Raw genomic sequence first — 22,041 nt, forward strand, 5'->3', positions numbered from 1 at the left:
AGTATGATTGCCTTCAGTCATTTCATCGTGAGGAAAATGTTGTTCAAGCCAGTCCAAGGTGTAAGACATTTCTATGTAAAAAAAGAGAAATTATTTTTTAACTGTTTTTACTGTAGTCTATTGAAAGTGCTCTTCTGTAGGAATAACCATAGTGCACTTACCAATGTGTTGTCCAGTTGTGCTGTTAGAGGTCTGGAAAGTGCGCTGTTGACAGTTGGTTCACAGTTTTCATGTGAAGGAGCTGTGAGGTAATTCTGGTGGAGGCATAGGTTACTTTTGTTTTTGGTATGTTCCATAATGTTTTATATGTTGCAGGATTGCACTGTTGGTGTGTTAAGTGAAGAATTGCTAGATATAGGGCCTCATTACACGGAAGGCAGTAACCATGGCACTAGTAGCGCCATGGTTGCCGCCGGTATTTTACCGATTCCGCCTTGGTGAATGCGGGAATTACCGCCCCATTCCAAGGTTGGCGGGCGGTAATTCCCCATTCACCAAGGCCCTTCCCCATTCCCATTTGAGGCCATATAGGGCTCAATGGGAATGGGGAAGGAGCAAATAACGGTACTGATATTAGCTGTACCGTTATTTGTCCTGAAGTCCCTCATTGGGTGCCTTTCTTAACGTGTGGTCTGGCCACACATTAAGGACGGGACCCACTGAGGGACCGCGTAGTATGGCGCTAAGGGATTACCGGCACCGGTGCCCTTACCGGTGCCTTCGTTAAAGGGACATTATGGTTAAGTTGTGCTACTAAAAACCTATGAAATTCAGTGAGAAAACTTTGTTACAGGGATCTTATGGTTACACGTAAAACCGAAAAACTTCAGAAATTCGCCAGTTATGGTAAGCTAAGCAACCCTATCTTGCGCCACCACCTTGCACTGCTAAGACTAACACCCAGGACATCAAAGATGACATCACATCACACTTTGGAAGTAGTAGGGTAAGGTGGTCTATGCCCCATACACTAGCTATGTCAGGACAGGCAGAATCTCTCTGACTTTCCTCCACATAATAGTCAAGTATATGATACATGCTTCATAATTGCTGCTTAGGTACCGGGCCCACAGCTCCTCTGCTGTAGTATTAGTTGATAATCCTGCAGAAATAAGAGCCTGGGATCGTAGGTGGCTCAGAGCTTCACATGGCGACAGTAGGTGTTTAGTCGTTTCCGGTTGGTCTTCCCCATAGAGGCTGCATGCTCTCTCTTCTGGCATTCGGCCAACCCATTTCCCCTCCAAGTCCCATGATTTAACAGCATGTAATTTAATCTTAAAGTTGGCCCAAACCAGTGCATTTCTGACAAAGCTTTCCATGTGTTTGGGGTTAGCCCTTCTTAGTTCCAAATACAGTAAAATGTCAGCCCTCTCATCAGGGGATACTAAATTGACCATTAGCTGCTCGTTGGAATAATCTCGGTACATTCGTCTCACTAGTGTTTTGAAAGATGATTTGTCTATTTCGATTTTTACCATTCGTATTGTTAATGGCCGTATGGCACCAGATATACCAGGTGAGGGGACCTTTAAAAATCATCAAGGTTGTTCAACAATTGATTACTTCTGCATCTCAGTGAATCTTTGGGAATGTGTAGTAAGCTTTGAGGTGTTGGCGGACACACATAGTGACCATTTGCCCATCTGCCTAATACTTAAGGGCTTGTTGGGGGAAGGGCATCGCAGGTCACAGCTCCCAGTCCACGGGTGGGAGTACCCACTGGTTCAAGAAGAATTAAATGGGGTACCATTCTAGAGGAGGAGTTACATTACATCTCCTTAAGTGAGAATAAATCCCTCGTGATGGACATTTTGGGCAATCATCAACCTGTGTGTGTAATTGTAGAGAAATGTATAGAACTACTGGCTGCCCTCACATCCAAATTTACTATAACCTCAAAGGCAAAGGACAATGTATTAAAAAGAGGATGGTTTGATGAGGCATGCAAAAGGGCGAAGAAATCGTTGTTGATAACTCTAAAGGACCCGACCAGCTGCAGATTGAAGATTGCCCAAGATAGGAAAACCTACCAAAAGGTGCTAAAGAGAAGGAAAGGGGAGCTAGAACAGGCACCATGGGAAGGTTTTTTGAATGCCGCATTGAAAGGGGACCAGGTGGCTTTTTGGGCATATGTAAAAAGTGGGCCAGACGGGCATTGGTCCAATGTGGGGAGTGGCACCCAGGTGGAAGAAGGGGCCTGGCTAACGCATTTTGGTAACCTGTTTGGGTCAGAACGACCAGATGCCGAGTTAGATTTTATAGGGCCTTGCCTAATGTTGGAGGTGGAGGAGACAGTAAAGGCAATCAAGGCTCAAGCGCATAATCGAGCCCCTGGCCCGGACATGATACCCTCGGACTTATTCCAGGATCCAGTAGATTTGTGGGCTCCACTTTTGACTTTGGTGTTTAATGCATGTTTAAAAGCGAGGAAATATCCGCCCTCGTGGAAGAAGGCGATAATTTTCCAAATCTTCAAAAAGGGGGACATATCTAGCCCTGGTGCATATAGGCCAATTTCTTTGTTGGACTCCTCGTTCAAAATATTTGGGAGAATATTGTTGACCCGAATCGAAACATGGATCAGTCAATTCTCTCTGACATTCAATTTGGGTGTCAGCCTGGAGTGGGCACAATAGCACAGAGCCTTAATTTATATTTGTTGGTGGCCAATTCCGTGTTTTGTCGGGGAAAGGTAGTCTATCTGGCTTTTATGGACCTAAGTACTGCGTTTGATAAAGTTGATAGAGCGAAGCTCTGGGCAGTGCTTGGGTCCTTAGGGTGCCCAGGGGAAATATTGAGGGTACTGGTTGACCTCCATACGGATAATGAGGCCTGTGCATGCAGCAGCCCAGGGGGGCACTGCATGGCCTGTTTTCAGGTGGGGTGTGGTGTGAGGCAGGGTTGCGTATTGGCCCCCATTTGCTTCTGCCTCTACATTAATGGCCTCTCACATGATCTGATTGGTGTATTGGCTGATTTTTTAGTCTTGGGGGAAGGGGGATCCCAGTATTGGCCTATGCGGATGATACAACTCTTCTAGCAAGAACACCTAGGGCCTTAGAGGCTTTGATTAATGCCTATTCAAAGTTCATGGATAATGTGGGCCTAAAAATAAATACCAAGAATGTTTCTAATCTGGAGAAGGGGAAATGCCAGACATTGCCACAACCCTTGTACCCCTTGGAGGGGGTCCGCAGAGCCAATGTTAGGATCGCGGAAGACAGGGAATCTGGGTTACTTGATTGCTCCATAGCTAGTGAGGGTGATAAAGAGTGGTTGGGGGCCTTATTGGAGGAGAAGCTTAAACCATTACAGCTGCTGTTAAACTCCTTGAGGGGGCTAAAAGAGGGGGTTTTAATCACCTTGGCTATCATGGATGATTCTATTAGGGCTGTATCTCTCAAACTGTCTGACCTGGCTGGTATTGTTGAGGAAAGGGGTTTAGGCGACAGGCGGTGCCAGTGCCCATTAACCACCCCCTTATCCAGTGAAACCTCTCCCAGTGGTAATAAGGTTATAGACCCACAAGGGAGCTTCCACGACGTTGTCATAGAAGACCACAACGAAGTACTGGTAACTAAAAAGGGGCCGAATGGGCCCGTGAGGGATAGGGAGAGTGGTAAACAAGATACAATCACAAATGTAAAGGGGGAGGGGGTTGGGGAATGATGTAATTCTGAACCTACCCCCGGAAGCGGTCCCCTTTGTGGGGATCATTACTGGACTGCCCGGGCTCCCAATGGGAAGTTTTGAATCTACACTCTCCCTGATTAACAAGGCCTCCCACTGGATCAATTCGAATTTGATGGGGCCCAAGATTGATCCCAAATTGATCCGTATGGCTAGGCGAGTGGGTTGGGTGGGGAACAGGCCCAAGAATTTGAGCGGGGACTGTGTGGTAATTACCTTTTCTGATGCACAGATCGCAGAATCTCTTCTGAATACCAATTTAGCCCGGGGCCTTAAGCCCAATGGCAATATACTGTCCAGTAAACTTCTCCCACTGGACTATTTTTACATCCAGGGTGGGGGTAGGAAGACGCAGAACCTAACGCAGAACCTAACCATGGGAAGTAGGACAGGAGGAGGTTACGGAGAGCAAAATACTAATACGGGCCGGAAGTTGCCAACCAATATTCCATCGGGTGGTTGGAGCATAATTTCAAATAAAAAGAGCCAGCGAAATGCCTCGGTAAGGAATGATTTAGTCCTTTGCCCCTGAATAATCATTTTGAGATCTTAACGTCCTGTGAGGATGTGGATTGACAAGAGGCTGTCACGGAGGCTGGTGCAACTGTGCCAACCCCCCTAGCATCCCAGGGGAGTTTGGCCTATGAAAGTCTGCAATTGCGCCTGCTTTCTTGGAATATTGCAGGCGCAACTAGGAAACTGAAGATGGGACCTGTGATAGAACTCCTACAAGCCAACTCAGTAGTCCTACTCCAAGAAACCTGGGCATTAGAACCCCCACACCTCGATGGTTTTATTTCCTTTGATATTCCAGCTAATAAAAAACCGAGAGGTAGACAGTATGGTGGTTTGTGTATTTTGATCAAGGTTGCTTTGGAGTGTAGGATTTAGGTGATTCCTACTGGGCTGGACTTTTTGCATGTGGTGCTTTTAACAACCAGAAAGGGGGATGAAATTTGTATCATTAACTTTTATAACAGTCCTCATATCTCTGATTTAGATAGACTAACCCAGGTTAAAAAGTTTACTGAGAATCTGTTGTCCAAAGGAAGAAGGAAGTCCATTTTTTATATCCGGGGAGGGGATTTCAATATTAAAATTGGGGGGGTGGGGGTAGACATGGATGTTCTAGACCCCCTTGAGGATCAGGTAGAGAATATCCCGCCTAGGAGTATGAGAGATGGGAGAGTCTGCCCAAAGGGCCTACAGCTAAGCTCTTGGTTGCTGGAATGGGGTTTTCGTATTGTTAATGGCCGTATGGCACCAGATATACCAGGTGAGGGGACCTTTAAAAATCATCAAGGTTGTTCAACAATTGATTACTTCTGCATCTCAGTGAATCTTTGGGAATGTTTAGTAAGCTTTGAGGTGTTGGTGGACACACATAGTGACCATTTGCCCATCTGCCTAATACTTAAGGGCTAATTGGGGGAAGGGGCATCGCAGGTCACAGGCCCAGTCCACGGTTGGGAGTACCCACTGGTTCAAGAAGAATTAAATGGGGTACCATTCTAGAGGAGGAGTTACATTACATCTCCTTAAGTGAGAATAAACCCCTCGTGATGGACATTTTGGGCAATCATCAACCTGTGTGTGCAATTGTAGAGAAACGTATAGAACTACTGGCTGCCCTCACATCCAAATTTACTATAACCTCAAAGGCAAAGGGCAATGTATTAAAAAGAGGATGATTTGATGAGGCATGCAAAAGGGCGAAGAAATCGTTGTTGACAACTCTAAAGGACCCGACCAGCTGCAGATTGAAGATTGCCCAAGATAGGAAAACCTACCAAAAGGAGCTAAAGAGAAGGAAAGGGGAGATAGAACAGGCAGCCTGTGAAGGTTTTTTGAATGCTGCATTGAAAGGGGACCAGAAGGCTTTTTGGGCATATGTAAAAAGTGGGCCGGAGGGGCATTGGTCCAATGTGGGGAGTGGCACCCATGTGGAAGAAGGGGCCTGGCTAACGCATTTTGGTAACCTGTTTGGGTCAGAACGACCAGATGCCGAGTTAGATTTTATAGGACCTTGCCTAATGTTTGAGGTGGAGGAGACAGTAAAGGCAATCAAGGCTCAAGCGCATAATCGAGCCCCTGGCCCGGACATGATAGCCTCTGATTTATTCCAGGATCCAGTAGATTTGTGGGCTCCACTTTTGACTGTGGTGTTTAATGCATGTTTAAAAGCGAGGAAATATCCGCCCTTGTGGAAGAGGGCGATCATTTTCCCAATCTTCAAAAAGGGGGACATATCTAGCCCTGGTGCATATAGGCCAATTTCTTTGTTGGACTCCTCGTTCAAAATATTTGGGAGAATATTGTTGACCCGAATCGAAACATGGATCGGGGAACAGTCAATTCTCTCTGACATTCAATTTGGGTTTCGGCATGGAGTGGGCACAATAGAACAGAGCCTTAATTTATATTTGTTGGTGGCCAATTCCGTGTTTTGTCGGGGAGAGGTAGTCTATCTGGCTTTTATGGACCTAAGTACTGCGTTTGATAAAGTTGATAGAGCGAAGCTCTGGGCAGTGCTTGGGTCCTTAGGGTGCCCAGGGGAAATATTGCGGGTACTGGTTGACTTCCATACGGATAATGAGGCCTTTGTACGCAGCGGCCCAGGGGGGCACTGCACGGCCTGTTTTCAGGTGGGGTGTGGTGTTAGGCAGGGTTGCGTATTGGCCCCCATTTGCTTCTGCCTCTACATTAATGGCCTCTCACAGGATCTGATTGGTGTATTGGCTGATTTTTTAGCCTTGGGGGGAAGAAGGTTCCCAGTATTGGCCTATGCGGACGATACAGTTCTTCTAGCAAGAACGCCTAGGGCCTTACAGGCTTTGATTAATGCCTATTCAACGTTCATGGATAATTTGGGCCTAAAAATAAATACCAAGAAATCAGCAGTAATGGCGTGCTTTGGCAGAAAACGTCCTGTGCCCATGAAACCCATGCTTTGCGCAGGAGAAACCATTCCCAGAGTTAAGTCCTTTGATTATCTTTGAATAAGTTTTTCGGAGGCCTTAAATGGAAAGGACCATGTGGCTAAACAATCTGTCAAGATGAGCCAACAGATAGGCGGAATCTTTAGATTTTTGTCAAAGTGTAGGGGCCAGCCTTTGGATGTGATTCTTAAGATCTATGGCACTCAAACTGCGGCATCCACTTTGTATGGTGCAGCCATTTGGGGCTTCCAGAATGCGGCGGAAATCCAGTGTAAGGAGAGCACATTTTTTTAAAACTTGCTTGGGCTCCCGACCAGTGTCTCTGGAATAGCCATCCACAGAGAGCTGGGTGTGGAGTTTTGGGAGGACCAGTGGACGCTGGCCCCTCTTTTATTATGGGTTAGAATGTGGGCCAATGAGCATGCTTCGCTGTGTCATTTTATTATTCGCTCTGTGCTAGATAAAGCTGGCTGGAACAAAATTCCCTGGCTTGCGTATGTCTCTTCAACCTTGGGTGAAGTCAACTTAGGTGTCCTTTTTCCACCTGACTGGCTCATAACTAAGAGTGAGGGGATCGCTTACAAAGTAACGTTGGGTGTAATCACAGTAAGAAAAAGAACCCTATTAGAGTATGGCCATAAAAATGGGCAATTTCATACCAGCATTAGTAGCCTCACTGGAATACAACCTTACTTGTTATGGAGCCCGTTTAAAAAGGACAGGTGGCTGATTACGAGGGCACGCAAGGAAACACATATAAGTGGAAGGGTTTCCCCGATTCAGCGGGTTGCCCGGTTTGTGGCCACTCTCGAGAGGATCTCTCTCATTTGCTGTTCTTCTGTTTAGGGTATGTTTGTATACGTAAAATGACCTTGATTCCCGCCCTTAAGAAGACAGCGATTCGCTCACATAGGGCTGCACTTGTGTTCCTCTTGAGTGCCGAAACAGTTTTTACAGCTTGGGCTCTTTTGACGTTCCTGAAAAGAGCAATGTACTTAAGAAATAGTTCACTGAAATTGGAAGGGGGTGAAAGTCAGTGCTATAAAGTACAATATCATCCGTAATGGGACAAATGTCTGAGTACTGTTTTTTGTATGACTCAATCATATTTTTAATGCAACGACTGCTTAGGTAAGCATTTGATAGTTAATTTTATTTGTATGTCGCCTTTAGAAATGCTTATTGATTGTATTTTTATGGAAATGTAATTTTCTGAAGTTGTAACTTGGATTTGTGCAATAATGTGTATTTATGTTGTTTAATGGTTGTTTTTATACATCCGAATAAACTTGTTTGACCTTGACCATAGGGATTCTAGGGAGCTGCAGAGAACCAGTGGGGTTGAGCAAGGATATTCTGCTCTTGGGCATTAAGCAGACTCTGGATTCCAGGGCTGCCCAAATGTGTGCCTCTAGCGCATTCCTTGGAGCTGCGCCTAGATTCCAATATGTATTGAGGAAGCTGGCTAGGTTTCGCTCTGAAATAGGCAAGATATTGAATTCCAAGTAGACCTTTTCAATAGATATCCATGGAGGAAGCCTCATTAGTTTTTTTAGTAGGTTCCTCTCTAGTTTATTCACCTGTTGAAGATGGCCCAGGTCTCAAATAGCCCCTCCATAGGTGATGACTGAGCAGATCTTTGATTGATATAGATGCAGGATGGTGGCCATGGAGTATCCACATCCTTGTTAAGCGAAAGCAAGAATACGTCCCATAGTAGACAGGGTGGATGATCTTACTTCTTCGAGGTGCTCCAGGCCTGATAGTTTGTTGTCCAGTTTTATCCCTAGATATTTATAGATGGGTGTCTCCTCAATGCATACCCCCTTGTAGCTCCAAGTTGCTTTCTGAAGGATCTTTCTCAGAGGTTTGAAGACCATAACTTTTGTTTTACTTATGTTGACCTTTAAGAAGTTAAGCTCTGCGTACTTCCTGAGATTATTTAGCGCGCACTGGAGACCAGATGGGGTAAGGTCCCAGATAACCAGATCATCCATTTATACCAGCCATTGTAATGGAATAGAGCTGAGTTTTGGTGGCATACTAGCAGAGTCCTGGTGAGTAGCACCAATATCAGCGCTATAAGTTGAACAGAATTCGGCCTAGGGAGCAGCCTTGTTTAAGGCCTCTCTGGGTATTCATCATCCATGCTGTGGTCTTCCCTTGGTGGTCTAGTCATATTTCTATCCGCGTCCGATCATGGAGGAGAACAATCATCTTTAAGAGGCCTGGAGGTATGCCCCAGTCACTTAGTTTCTTCCAGAGGCGACCTCGTTCCACAGTGTCAAAAGCAGCACTGAAATCAATCATGGCTGCATATACCGGGATCGTTCAAATCTTCCAGGCCTGCTCAATGGTAGTGATATTAATGCCAGGCTGTGGATGGTAGTGCTCGATCCCTTGCAGAACCCTAACTGGTTGAAGGGTATGATGTTATTTATGTCAGCCCAGTCTTCCAGATCCTTGAGCAAAATACGGGCAAAGATTTTCAATGAAATATCCAGCATAGGTTTTCGTGTTTCCCCTTCTTCCAGAAAGGTACAATAATTCTGTCTTGCCAGCTAGATGGTATTGATTGAGTGATTTCATTACTGCTGATGTGCGTGCAGAGAGTATGAGCCCAAGTGTTGGGATCAAGTTTAATCAGTGAACTGCAGATGCCGTTGGGCCCAGGGGTAGATACCAGTACCTCCACTCATTAGAGATATATGGAGTGGTAATAGGTATCCGGTTGTTAGCTCCCAGGGTAACTGCCATATGTTTTTCCCAGGCAGATTCTGAGACTCTGTTTGAGGCTCGAGTTACAGCCTTGTGACCAGTGGCTATTCTCCTAAATTCTTTTGCATCTTGTGAGAGCGAGGCGTGCACCAGGGCCTTCCATCGATCACATCCCAGTGTGTATTTGTGTCTCCTTAGCCATTTCGAGTATAGTCATTTGGCGTCTTTGACTGAGGGATCGTGTACAAACGGGCTGAGAGTCGTTTGCCAATTTACGCAGTTCCTTCCAAAGCAGTCTTTTCTTCTCTCTACTACAGCGATCATAAGCATGAAGATGTCCGGTGGAAGATATGACCGCTGTCCGAGATGTAGATGAGCATTTGGTCAAGGACAATTGCTTAATCTATGTCCATATTTTGCTCAAAGCGAATAATGGCACGGAGTGCTACCTCGTGAGCAGAGATGTCCTCTGAGGCCAGAGGTTTTGAGTTGATTTGGGGCCGAGTTAGGTGTGCCATCGTCTCGTTCATTCCAGGAGATTCGATTGAGAGCAGAGTTAATAAGATTTCCGGCAGGAATAACTTCTTTGCGATTAGATGGAATGTTAAGGTGAGCAATAAAAGTCTAGTGGTCGCTCTCCTCCCTGGGATTAACACGCATGTCTTCTACTAACCCTCCTTTGTTTGCCAAAAACATGTAATCAATGATGAAACTCATCCCATTCCCTACACATGTACACCTAGGTGGGCTGTCTGATGGTACTGCACCATTAAACTTGGAAAACCCAGCAGCCAATAGCAGAGATGCCCATCTCTGGCCTCGCAGTTTGATTTTCAGTTGATTGGAGCTCATTTTGTCAGAATGCTCATATCTCCAGCATTGGCCTTCAAAGGCCGAAAAGGCAGGAATTCTAGCATTGAAATCTCCACAGATCAAGAGAGTGTGAGCATTGCCGAGGTCTTCCAATATCTTCTCCAGTAGTTTGATCATGGGTCGCTGTGTTCCTTCGTAAGGTGGGGCATAGATATTTATGACAATTAATGTTTGCAGAGCACAACTAGTAGTTTCACTAGTAAAGTTGATCCTGCCTATAAGTATGCTTTCAGAAGAGCAAGGAATCTCTTCCAAAGAAAGGTCATGCCTCGCTCCAAGAATGAGGCCTCCCTCCGGCAGCCTCGAGGGCCCTCTGTTGCTTGGCGACAAAGGCAGTTTCACCCATCTATGGTCAAAGGGTTTACTAGCCAGGTTTCCTGTAGCACCACCACACTTAGTTGATCGATATGTTCCAAGAGCCGGTCCACTTCCAACCAGTGAGTATGGCCACGGGTGTTTCAACTTAGTAATAGGAAGGGGGAGAGTGGCCTTGATTAGGTACAGCTCGCTCCTCGTTTTTTCACCATGTTGGCTAGCCTTTCCCAGTGGCCCTCTTCTTTCTGGGAGACTGGAAGTTTGTTGTTTTGTTGGGGTGCGTTAAATTGGTTGTGATGGCGTCCAGCGAGGCCTGATGGAAGCAGAGCTCCAGGCACAGAGGTAGTGAATTGTGCTTCTGGTGTCCTCTGCATTGGTGCACGGGCCATGGTGTTTTCCATATATTGTAACGATTGCTTCACATTCGTGCTCCAATTTATGGAGACAGGTGCCATGCTCTATGATGTAATACAGAGTAGAGTCAGCATTAAAAAGGACAATCACAGCAGGGAGTGTCAGTTCCTCCAATATGTCCCCAACTTTAATATCACAACTTCTGAGGAATCTCAAATGAATGATGGCATGTAGCAATTCCAATAACCGCATGCGGTTAAGATATGGCTGTCCGCATCATGAAAGAGGCCACTTATGCTTAGAGCCTTTACTTTGGGTGTTGTTTTGTCAGATTCCACCTCTGTTGGACCAGTGTTGCTGTCGTCGCTCTGATTGAACTAAGTAGCCACGTTTTGAGTGGATGCACCAGCTCAGCTGATTAAATTTTTAGGGACAAGTACCAAGGTGAATTGTCTCAAGGTGCACTCTTCAAAGGCAGCACGTGCAGTGACTTTTTCGGATGTAGTTTTAGTAGGCCTGGCTGATGTGTCCTCCTTGTTGCCAGTATTACTGGCTTCAGGTTGGTTTTTCTCCAGACTCCTTGAAGTCAGGTCACTTGCTCTATTTTTGCTGCCTACAGTGGAAGTACTTATGTCGTTCACTATCTCAAGCGATGCATTCATGATGTAATTATTAGCATGGACGGTGGTGGTTATAGCCAGTGTGATCGGGCCAAGCAGTATGGTTCCTTCCATATCAGTAGTGGGATCATTTTCCATTTTAGTGGCCGGCTGAGTGCTTTCACCTAGGTCTCTCTTTCTGCTAGTCATCCTCTTCTTTTTCCTGGTAAGTTCTTTGTACATTTACGCCTGTTTAGTACTTTTGTTTCTTTCCCTCTGATACCAAGCACCAGAATTTGAGGCATTGGTATTAATGCAAGTGTTCCGGAGAAGTGCCTTTTCTGTTGGAAGCACTAAGGTCAGTAACAGTTTTGATCAACGTGGTTTTCCTGGTGTCCAGTTCTCAGTGTGTATTGAAGTGGCAGTTAGTGTTTCCGCCATGTTGGTCAAACAGACAATTTGCTATTCGATGGTAGAACTGAGTTTGGTCAGCTTTAGGTCAATGATGTTGCATTTTGTAGTTAGTTCGGCCAATAGATGTTCTTGTATGCCAAACATTGCCTCAGAAGTGTTTCTGAGATTTACAGAGTGACTAGAGTTCTCAGAAAAAGAGTATTCCACTGTAAGTGAAGTAGTCCTGAAGATGGCCGGCAACGACCTGATGGATGCAGAGGGGCTAATTGGATTCTCATCTGGATGACCTGTTAGAGCTGTGAAGGCCTTGCAGGGCTAAAAGCAGTCATCTTTTTAATCTTTTTGATGGTTAAGATCTCCATGCGTCAGGAATGGGTTCTGGCTGCAAGGCTGTCAGACTGGTCATAGAGCTCAAGATCAGTACTTCATAGATGTTCGTCAAGTCCAGTGTGCCATCATGCAAGTCCAGGTATGTGATCAGGTGTAGGGGTAATCAAGGCTTTTACAAATGTCTCAATGAGTTTGCTTCCAATGCAAGGGAGCTTTGCATTAAGCTCAGTGATGATATCTGAATGTTGGGCTTCAGGATCCACAGGTGCGACAGCTTGCAGCGCCGGATAAAAGTTGGTGATTTTAGCATATTGCTTGTCATGAGATAATGGATTCTCGATTGGTACCGTCCTTTGAGGACAGCTTTGCGATGTACACCAAGTAGCATAAACTGGTTTTCCTTTTTGTGTAGTTGGATCAGTGTCTGTACTGATACCCACTGAGCTTCCACCTCCAGGCGTGAACATAGCTTCAGGCCTGTGAGATTAATTTATTTCATTCATTATCGTCAGCTATGTTGACCGACAATTGAGAGTTAAATGTCACAGTGTTCATGTCAGGCATACCCGCAGCATTCTTTGAAGCTTGTGTCGTGGCATCGGTGGTAATTCTATGCTTCATTGTGAATGGTAGGAGGGTATATCAGGTGAGAGAGAAGGGAGAGTGATTGAGTGCAAGCAGCACTTTTCTCGAGTTCAGACGGGAGGGAGTAGGAGAGAAGAGCAGTTATGTCAATTGTAGATATGGGTTTAACAGTCAAGTGGAGGTCCGGGCAATCAGCTTTTGAGTGCAGTGATCCTGAGCCCACACAATTATATAAGTTTCTAATTAAGAAAGTCACCTGCAATTGAAAAAAGTACCAGAATCCTTAGAGACATCCATGTGAATTAACCTGAAACACCTGAAAAGGAAATGTAACTAGACACGCCTGAAAAGGAAAAGAAACACAGCCTCCCTGATGATTGATGGAGTCAAGAAAACGTTTGGAGGAGAAGACAATTTGTTGCTACAGCAGGAAAACCTGACTGGGAACCAGAGTGCGCACATTGCCATCATTCTTAAAACTATGTTCCAGGAGTCCCGGGCTCAAGAGGCTGCAGCACCAGGGCCATCATGCCTTACTATGGAGAGCCATAAACATGGTTTTCCCCCTCCCCCTATCAAGGGTAAGATTTGTGCTTTGGAGGGAGTTGTTTCCCAGTCACCTGCAATTGAAAAAAGTGAGAGACTACAAGTACCAGAATCCTTAGAGACATCAATGTGAATTAACCTGAAAAGGAAATGTAACTAGACACGCCTGAAAAGGAAAAGAAACACAGCCTCCCTGATGATTGATGGAGTCAGGAAAACGTTTGGAGGAGAAGACAATTGGTTGCTACAGCAGGAAAACTTGACTGGGAACCAGAGTGTGAGCCTTCCATCATTCTTAACACTAATTAAGAAAGAGCACGCTATCGACCTTATTGGGTTTTTATCAAACAGCATATTATCATCTGCAAATAATAATATAGGAATTCACAAATAGCCTAGTTTCAGTAGAAACAAATTAATGTTTTCAGCAACTCTCATTAAATCTGAGACATATAAATGTAATAGTCCTGGTGCCAGGGCACAGCCTTGGCATAGCCCTTTAAATGTTGATATTTCTTTACCTAGCGACCCTGCCGTATCCACTCTAATACACACAGAGGTGTTGAGGGATAAGCCTCTTATTAATTTGAATAGACTTCATGTATACCCCAAGAGCAGAGTTTGTTTCATAGGTGATTTTCGTCAACATGATCAAGAGATACGTCAACACAGGCACTAAACAGTGGATTGCAATTTGGAATTAACGCTTGTTACTGTAGGAGTGTTACTAAAAACCCAATAAGAGATGTCCCTATTTTCGAACTGAACCCTGTTTGAAATTTCATGGGTTTCGCAATTTTATCAGAGCATTTATTTAATTAATTCAACAACATAGTCTTGCAATGCCATTGGAAGGTAGTTTCCAGGACAAGCCCTATTGCCCTTTTTGAAATTTGGCACTATACAACTTTTCTTCCACGTATTCAGCATGAGGCAATTCCTCGTAATATTTTCAAGTAACCTCTTCAAATAGAATGACCACATACAATGATTAGTTTTTAATACCATATTTGGAAGACCATCAGGGCCCATATATCTTGCATGTGTGCATGTATTCTATTTCATCTGCTGAACAATAGGTGCTCCACAATTGGAGGGTATTTTAATTTAAAAGGTAATTGTATCATCGATATGTGTGCACATTTGCTAGGCTCACCTGGTATCCACGGGGGCGCCACACGATACTGGATGGAGGTCTAAGCGCTATCCTGGACCCCTCTCTGCTTGGTTATGTGCCAGACATCGGGTAGCACCTATAACAGTAGAATGGAGGGTTAAGTCACTGGTTCTGTGATGGGTGGACTCCCACCTCCCTCTTGTCAAAATCCCCTCCCTTGGGGTTATTGCTCACCTTAGTTTTTTGTGCGTTGAACTCTCCGTCCTGCGTCTCTGTGCAGGGGCGTGTGGTTGGTGTGGGCGTTCCGTGGACCTAGTTGCTTCACTGGTCCGTGTACCTTTATGTCAGGTCCAGACCGGCTGTGACGTGCTTGCTGTCTTCCAGATGAGTTATAATGTCTTTCCCGTCTTTATTCTGTCTCTTTCTTTCCCTCCGTTTTCTCTGTCATCTCGGCGTCTTGCTCCACTACGTTGTTCCTTAACAATGTCGCTTTTTGTTTTCACAGGGATGGTTGCGATCTCGGAGTTGCCGTGCCGATGGCGAAGACCACAGTGAGTTATTAATGCGCGGAGCACTGCGCTGTTTATTGGTGATAATTGCTAACCTGTGTTCTCTTCTCTTCTTTGTACAGGTTGAGTGATATTCCGGAGTGATGAGTGATCGAAGCGCTGCTTGCCCAGGTAAGTGCTTTGTTAATGCTGACCTTGTTCCTTCTCCCTTGCAGGTTGCGGTGAAACCCAGAGACGGGTGAGGTAAGAGAAGCGCAGGGTGCTGCCAGGACTCGCTGCTTGCCCAGGTAAGAATTGCTATTAATGCTGTCCTTGTTTCTTTACCTTTGCAGGTTGCGGCGAACTCCGGAGATGGGCGAGGTAAGCGAAGTGCAAGATGGATTCAGGGCTGGTTACTTCACGGGTAAGTGTTCTTGCTTGCTAATGCTGTTCTTGTTCTTCCAGGTTATTAATGGAATCTGGATCTAGGGCTTCAGGATCGGGCCGCCGCAGAAGCAGATGAGCAGGAGCTGGACACGGCGAGCGTTAGGCTGCAGGAGTGCAGAATAACTCGAAGCGTGTTCTGCTGTTTGGGTGTGGTTTAAGTAGCCCAGATAAAGTAGTTCCAGGCCAAGTAGATCCAGGCCCAGCCACACCCAAAACACTAGACTGCATGGCTTGGTTCTAATGAACTGAGCTGTGTAATAGGCCTCCATGTTGGATTAAGGTCCAAAACTGGTATTGCTTTATTCCTGATAATGAGCCTGGCGCAATGGAGTTTTAAGGCCCTTGGGGCCAGTGTGAAGGGCTTTAGCCGCACTGCTGCCAGGGGGCTGTTATACCTGAGGGGGTCAGGGTCATAGATCGTGACAGCACTCCCCCCTAAGGCCCTTCCCAAGGTATTTTCTCTGGCTGGCCTGGTTTGGTCAGATGATTCCGATGAAATCGTCTTACCAGGCGTGGAGCATGGACGTGCTCGCTATGCTCCCATGTCCTGTCCTGAGGGCCGTATACCTTCCAGTCCACTAAGTAATATAACTTGGACCTGGTGAGTTTAGAATTCGGGTTCTCCATTAACCAGTACCGGATTTGGTGGTGTTTTCACCCGAGTTCCAGGCTGAACAGGTTTTAAGAGTGACACATGGAATACGGGATGGATCTGCATATTTGGTGGTAAAGCTAGTTTTACTGCCGCAGGATTTATAATAGTCTTGATGGTATAGGGCCCTAGATATCTGAGACGAAATGTTTGAGCTCCTCTTATGGGCACGTGCCGAGACGCTAACCAGACTTCATCTCCGACTTGGTAGTCTGGAACTTTTCTTCGGTGTTGATCAGAGAATCTTTTCTGTCTTTCTTTGGCTTGTATCAAGTGTTCTGCTGCCTTTTTGAAGGCTTGAGTGATGGTCATATGTAAAGTCTTCACCGCAGGCATTTCCAAGGCCATGGGGTATCTAATTTGGAAGTACGTGGGTGCCTTCCATATACGGTATAGAATGGACTCTGTCTGGTACTGGTGTGTAGTGAGTTGTGTGAGTTGTTGTAGGCATATTCGGCTATCCACAGCACATCCTTCCAGCTTTCTTCCACTTGATTTGACTTGCACCGTAGGTATTGCTCTAGTGTTGGATTCATCCGCTCCGTTTGGACATCAGTTTGGGGATGGTGACTAGTGGACAGGCGAATATCGATTTGGACAATTGCACAACTCTTCCTCCAGAAGTTAGACACGAACTGACTCCCTCGGTCAGAAATCAGGACGGAGGGGGAACCATGTTATTGTACTATTTTCTCTACAAACACCTTTGCCAGACTGGATGAGTTTGGTAGACCCTTAAGTGGAATGAAATGGGCCATTTTAGAGAATAGGTCAACAACCACTAGGATAGTGTTAAACCCTTGACAGGGAGGCAGATCTGTGATGAACTCGAGGGAGAGTGTGTGCCAAGGTGCAGGTGGAAATTCCAGGGGTTTAAGAAGGCCCGCAGCTCTTTGTTTCTGGGATTTATTCTGTGCACAAATGCCACATGATAGAAGAAACTGCGTAATGTACTTTCGCCAGGTCGGCCACCAATAATTTCTTTTCACCTTGGCTAGGGGCTTGGCAATTCCTGGATGTCCTTCTATCAGGGGGTCATGATAACCAGAAATGACTTGTTCTTGAAGTGCCTTATTCGGTAGATATAAACGCCCTCTGAAATACGGGAGTTGGTTCTTTGTTGTGTAATGTTCACCTTGAGTGGTCCAGTCTTGTAGAGCCTCTGTGTTTATTAGGAGCTGAATTTCCTTTTGGAGTTCGTCCAGTGATAACGTTGTTGTAAGTCCTAGTAGTTTGTCACCTGGAATAATGGCCACCGCGTCTGGGGTTGAATATGCGTTCTCATCAATACCCATGGGTGATAGGGCCTTGGCTTTTCCGTTCTGGACTCTAGGTCGGTACGTGATTATGTAATCATATTCTGCGAAGAATAAAGCCCATTGGAGTTGACAGGATGATTGAGCCTTTGCCGTCTTGAGGTATTGTAGGTTACGATGGTTGATGATTACTGTCATGGTATGTCTGGCGCCTAGGAGGTCATGCTGCCAAGCCTTAAAGGCTGCCTTGATTGCTAGGAGTTCCTTGTCTGTTATTGCATAGTTAAGTTCAGGTCTAGTACATTTTCGCGATCAAAAGGCCACGGGATGTAACTGGCCTGTTTTGGGATCCCATTGCCATGCTGGAGGCATCTGTTTCCACTACATATGGGAGATCTGGGCGGGGGTGTCGTAGCACTGGGGCTGAGGTAAATCTTTTCTTGAGTTCCTGGAAGGCCTTCGCCGCCTCTTCTGTCCATGGAACAGTTTGTTGTTTTTTCATAATAAAGAAGTTATCGATTGCACAATCTGGGAGAAACCCGGGATGAATCAGTGATAAAAGTTTGCAAAGCCGAGCATAATTTGGACACCTTTGACTGAAGATGGTGATGGCCAGCTAAGGATGGCGTCTACTTTGTGCATATCCATCCGGACGCCTCCGGGAGTGAGAACAAAACCAAGGAACTCGACTTCGGTGACATGGAAGGAGCATTTTTCAAGTTTGGCGTATAGCTGGTGCTGTCAGAGTTTTGCAAGGACAGAGCGAACGTGCCTGACATGGTCCTGTTTAGAAGAGGATACACCAAGATGTCATTGATGTAATCTAGGGCACATACGTCAATCAATTCCCGTAGTACATCGCTAATGAAGTACTGGAATGCGGCGGCAGCATTGCAAAGCCCAAAGGGCATCTCCTGATATTCATACAGCCCATACTTAGTACGAAAAGGCGGTCTTCCATTCATCTCCTTTCTTTACACGCACGAGATGGTATGCCCCCTTGAGGTCCAATTTGGTGTAAATTTGGCATCCTTGACTTGGTCCAGCAGTTCTGGGATAAGGAGTAGGGGATAATGGTTTTTTAACTGTTACCTGATTTAATGTGTGGTAATCGATGCACGTTCTCAAGTCCCCCACCTTCTTGGGTATGAAGAATAGGGGCAAGGCTGCCGGGGATTTGGATGGGCGGATAAACCGTTTGCCAGGTATTGGTCCAGATATGATTTCAAGTGAAGATTTTCAGGTTTGGTGAGTGCATACATTTGACTACACAAGATTTGTGCACCAGGTACGAGGTCGATCTGACAGTCATATGGCCTGTGAGGGGTAAGGTATTAGCCTGTTCTTTTTGGAAAATGTCTTGGAAATCGTGGTATTCGCTTGGTAGTGTACTTGTTACACCTAGTACCAATGCCTCTTTATCTTGGACAGGTGTCTCTGGGTCAGACAATGGCATTTCCACTTGGTAGCAGGCATGAGCATACTCATTGGAGCAGGCTAATTTCTTGGCTCGCCAGTCGATGTTAGGATTGTGAGCCACCAACCATGGCATCCCTAGAATCACCCGGAACTGAGGGGCCTTGATAACGTCGAAGGCAATGGCTTCCCAATGTCTGTCTTGGCACAGAAGGGTAAATTCTGCTGTGCGTTGAGTTACAGGACCAGAAGCTATCTCTGTGCCGTCGACAGTGGTGACCTTCTCAGTTGTTGTTTTCTGACAGAGGGGAAGCCCCATCCTTGTTGCCAAGCCTTGGTCTATGTAGTTACCAATGGCTCCGCTTGCTATGTATTCCTCCACAGCATGCATCCGAGACGGTTGTTGGTGACTGATCATAATCACAGGCAGGGCAAGGTGTGAGGTCTGTGGCTCTTTTCCTTCGTTCGACAAACAGACCTCTACACTCGCCAGGCCTGGAAGTGTTCTGACTCTTGTTCTCCTCCTTCTTTCTCTGTATCCCCAACTGTTCTCCTAGGGGGTTTTACGTGACATTCTCTGAGGAAGTGACCTGATTTCCCGTAGTACAGGCATAATTGATGTTGTCTCCTTTTGTCTCTTTCGGCCTTGGTTAATGGGCTCCATAACCCCCCCAATTTGCATGGGGTCCGAAGTGTTTTGTGATGAACGCGGACTGTTCTCCTTTTAGCGAACATACACAGTCCGATTCTCCGTTGTGGCTCGATCTGTCCTTCGATCTTGCAGCCTTTGGTTTAGCTGCACCAATAGGTTGATGAACTCTGCACAGTCTTTTGGCTGGTTTACCACCTGAGCTAGGATGTCTTTCAATTCCCCCCGTAATCCTCGATGGAATAACATTGTTCGTTTCCACTCAGGCCACCCAGTTTCAATGACAAGTCTGTTAAAAGTAGCGATATTTGTTAACAAATCTTGGCTGCCTTGGCGGAGGGACAGAAGTTTGTTATCCAGAGCTTGGTCCTGGGTATGTCGGGCGAACAGCTTCTCCATCTCCTGTTGAAACCCCCTGAAATCCAGCAGGAGTGGGTCATCCTGGCTTACTAACGGTATGGACCAATCCACGGCACTGCCACTCAGATATGACAGAATGAAGGCAACCCGCGACTGATTGTTAGGAAAGGCTCCGGGTCTACAAAGAAAATGGAGGCGGCACTGGCTCATGAATACTACATATTTTCTTGGGTCCCCCGTAAAACGTTCCAGTGGGGCCAAAGGAACTGCCCTAGGGAGGACCACCTGCGCTGGATTGACGGATGTGGCTGGAACCGACAGAATACTTACTGGCAACGGAGCCTGCCCAGCCTGTGTTTGGAGCAATTGTCTGGCTAATTCATCAGTGCGGTCCTTGGTGACAATCAACTCCCTCCTAATAGTGTTGGTTTCTTCCCAGGCGGAGTGCACCTCGGCCCGCAATTCTCCCAGTAACTGGGCTAGTTGGTCAGTCTCTGATGTTTCCATGACGCCCAGGTGGATGTTTTAATTGAGGCTTCGAGTTCTGGTACGCTCACCTGGTATCCACAGGGGCGCCACAAGATACTGGATGGAGGTATAAGCACTATCCGAGACCCCTCTCTGCTTGGTTATGTGCCAGACATTGGGTAGCACCTATAACAGGAGAATGGAGGGTTAAGATACTGGTTCTGTGATGGGTGGACTTCCACCTCTCTCTTGTCCAAATCCCCTCCCTTGGGATTAATGCTCACCTTAGGTTTTCGTGCGTTGAACTCTCCATCCTGTGTTTCTGTGCAGGGGCGCGTGGTGGGTGCGGGCGTTCTGTGGATCTAGTTGCTTCACTGGTCCGTGTGCCCTAATGTCGGGTCCAGACCGGCTGTGACTCTGACTCTGCTTGCTGTCTTCCAGGTGACTTATAATGTATTTTCCGTCTTTATTCTGTCTCTTTCTTTCCCTCCGTTTTCTCTGTCTTCTCGGCGTCTTGCTCCATACGCTGTTCCCTAACAATGTCTCTTTTTGTTTTCACAGGGATGGTTGTGATCTCGGAGTTGCCGCGCCGATGGCAAAGACCACGGTGAGTTATTGATGCGCGGAGCGCTGCGCTGTTTATTGATGTTAATTGCTAACCTGTGTTCTCTTCTCTTCTTTGTACAGGTTGTGGTGATGTTCCGGAATGATGAGAGATCGAAGCGCTGCTTGCCCAGGTAAGTGCTTTGTTAATGCTGACCTTGTTCCTTCTCCCTTGCAGGTTGTGGTGAAATCCGGGGATGGGCGAGGTAAGAAAAGTGCAGGGAGCTGCCAGGACTCACTGCTTGCCCAGGTAAGAATTGTTATTAATGTTGTCCTTGTTTCTTTACCTTTGCAGTTTGTGGAGAATTCTGGAGATGGGCGAGGTAAGCGAAGCACAGGATGGATTCAAGGCCGGTTTCTTCACAGGTAAGTGTTCTTGCTTGCTAATGTTGTTCTTGTTCTTCCAGGTTATTAATGGAATCCGGATCTAGGGCTTCAGGATCGGGCCGCCGGAGAAGTAGATGAGCAGGAGCTGGACACCGTGAGCGTTACGCTGCAGGAGTGCAGAATAACTCAAAGCGTGTTCTGCTGTTTGGGTGTGGTTTAAATAGCCCAGATAAAGTAGTTCCAGACCAAGTAGTTCCAGGCCCAGCCACACCCAAAACACTAGACCGCATGGCTTGGTTATAAAGAACTCAGCTGTGTAATAGGCCTCCATGTTGGATTAAGGTCCAAAACTGGTATTACTTTAGTCCTGATAATGAGCCTGGCGCCAAAGGCGCTAAGACTGACTCCATGTATGTTTCTTATGGAGGTTTAAGGCCCTTGGGGCCAGTGTGAAGGGCTTTTGCCCCACTGCTGCCAGGGGGCTGTTATACCCGAGGGGGCCAGGGGTATGGATCGTGACACATTTTTGCTTGTAAATATGTACCCAGAATGATTCTTAAATAACGTTATATTCAAATTTGTAATATGTTTGTTGAATTTTTATCTAGTAATACCTGTATTTGTTTGTTAAGTTTATTTATATTAGCAGGCAACCACATTATTCACAGTTTCAATGACAAGTCTGTTAAAAGCGGCGGTATATATTAACAAATCTTGGCTGCCTTGGCGGAGGGACAGAAGTTCGGTATCCAGAGGTTGGCAATGGGTATGTCGGGCAAACAGCTTCTCCATCTCCTGTTGAAACCCCCTGAAATCCCGCAGAAGTGGGTCATCCTGGCTTACTAAAGGTATGAACCGAATCCGTGGCACTGTCGCTCAGATATGACAGAATGAA

General features: G+C 46.1%; 1 protein-coding gene across 1 annotated transcript in view; it reads left to right on the top strand.

The window, feature by feature from the left end:
• Positions 1-22,041, top strand: part of LOC138528063 (cingulin-like) — a 124,983-nt gene that overhangs the window by 93,990 nt on the left and 8,952 nt on the right. Inside the window, exons 3-5 of the mRNA XM_069639506.1 lie at positions 15,322-15,349; positions 20,998-21,069; positions 21,115-21,185. Coding sequence (XP_069495607.1) covers positions 15,322-15,349; positions 20,998-21,069; positions 21,115-21,185 — 171 coding nt within the window. The remainder of the gene's footprint in view (positions 1-15,321; positions 15,350-20,997; positions 21,070-21,114; positions 21,186-22,041) is intronic.

Source organism: Ambystoma mexicanum, chromosome 7q, assembly GCF_040938575.1.
Source record: "Ambystoma mexicanum isolate Mex_15411 chromosome 7q, UKY_AmexF1_1, whole genome shotgun sequence".
Lineage (NCBI taxonomy): Eukaryota > Metazoa > Chordata > Amphibia > Caudata > Ambystomatidae > Ambystoma > Ambystoma mexicanum.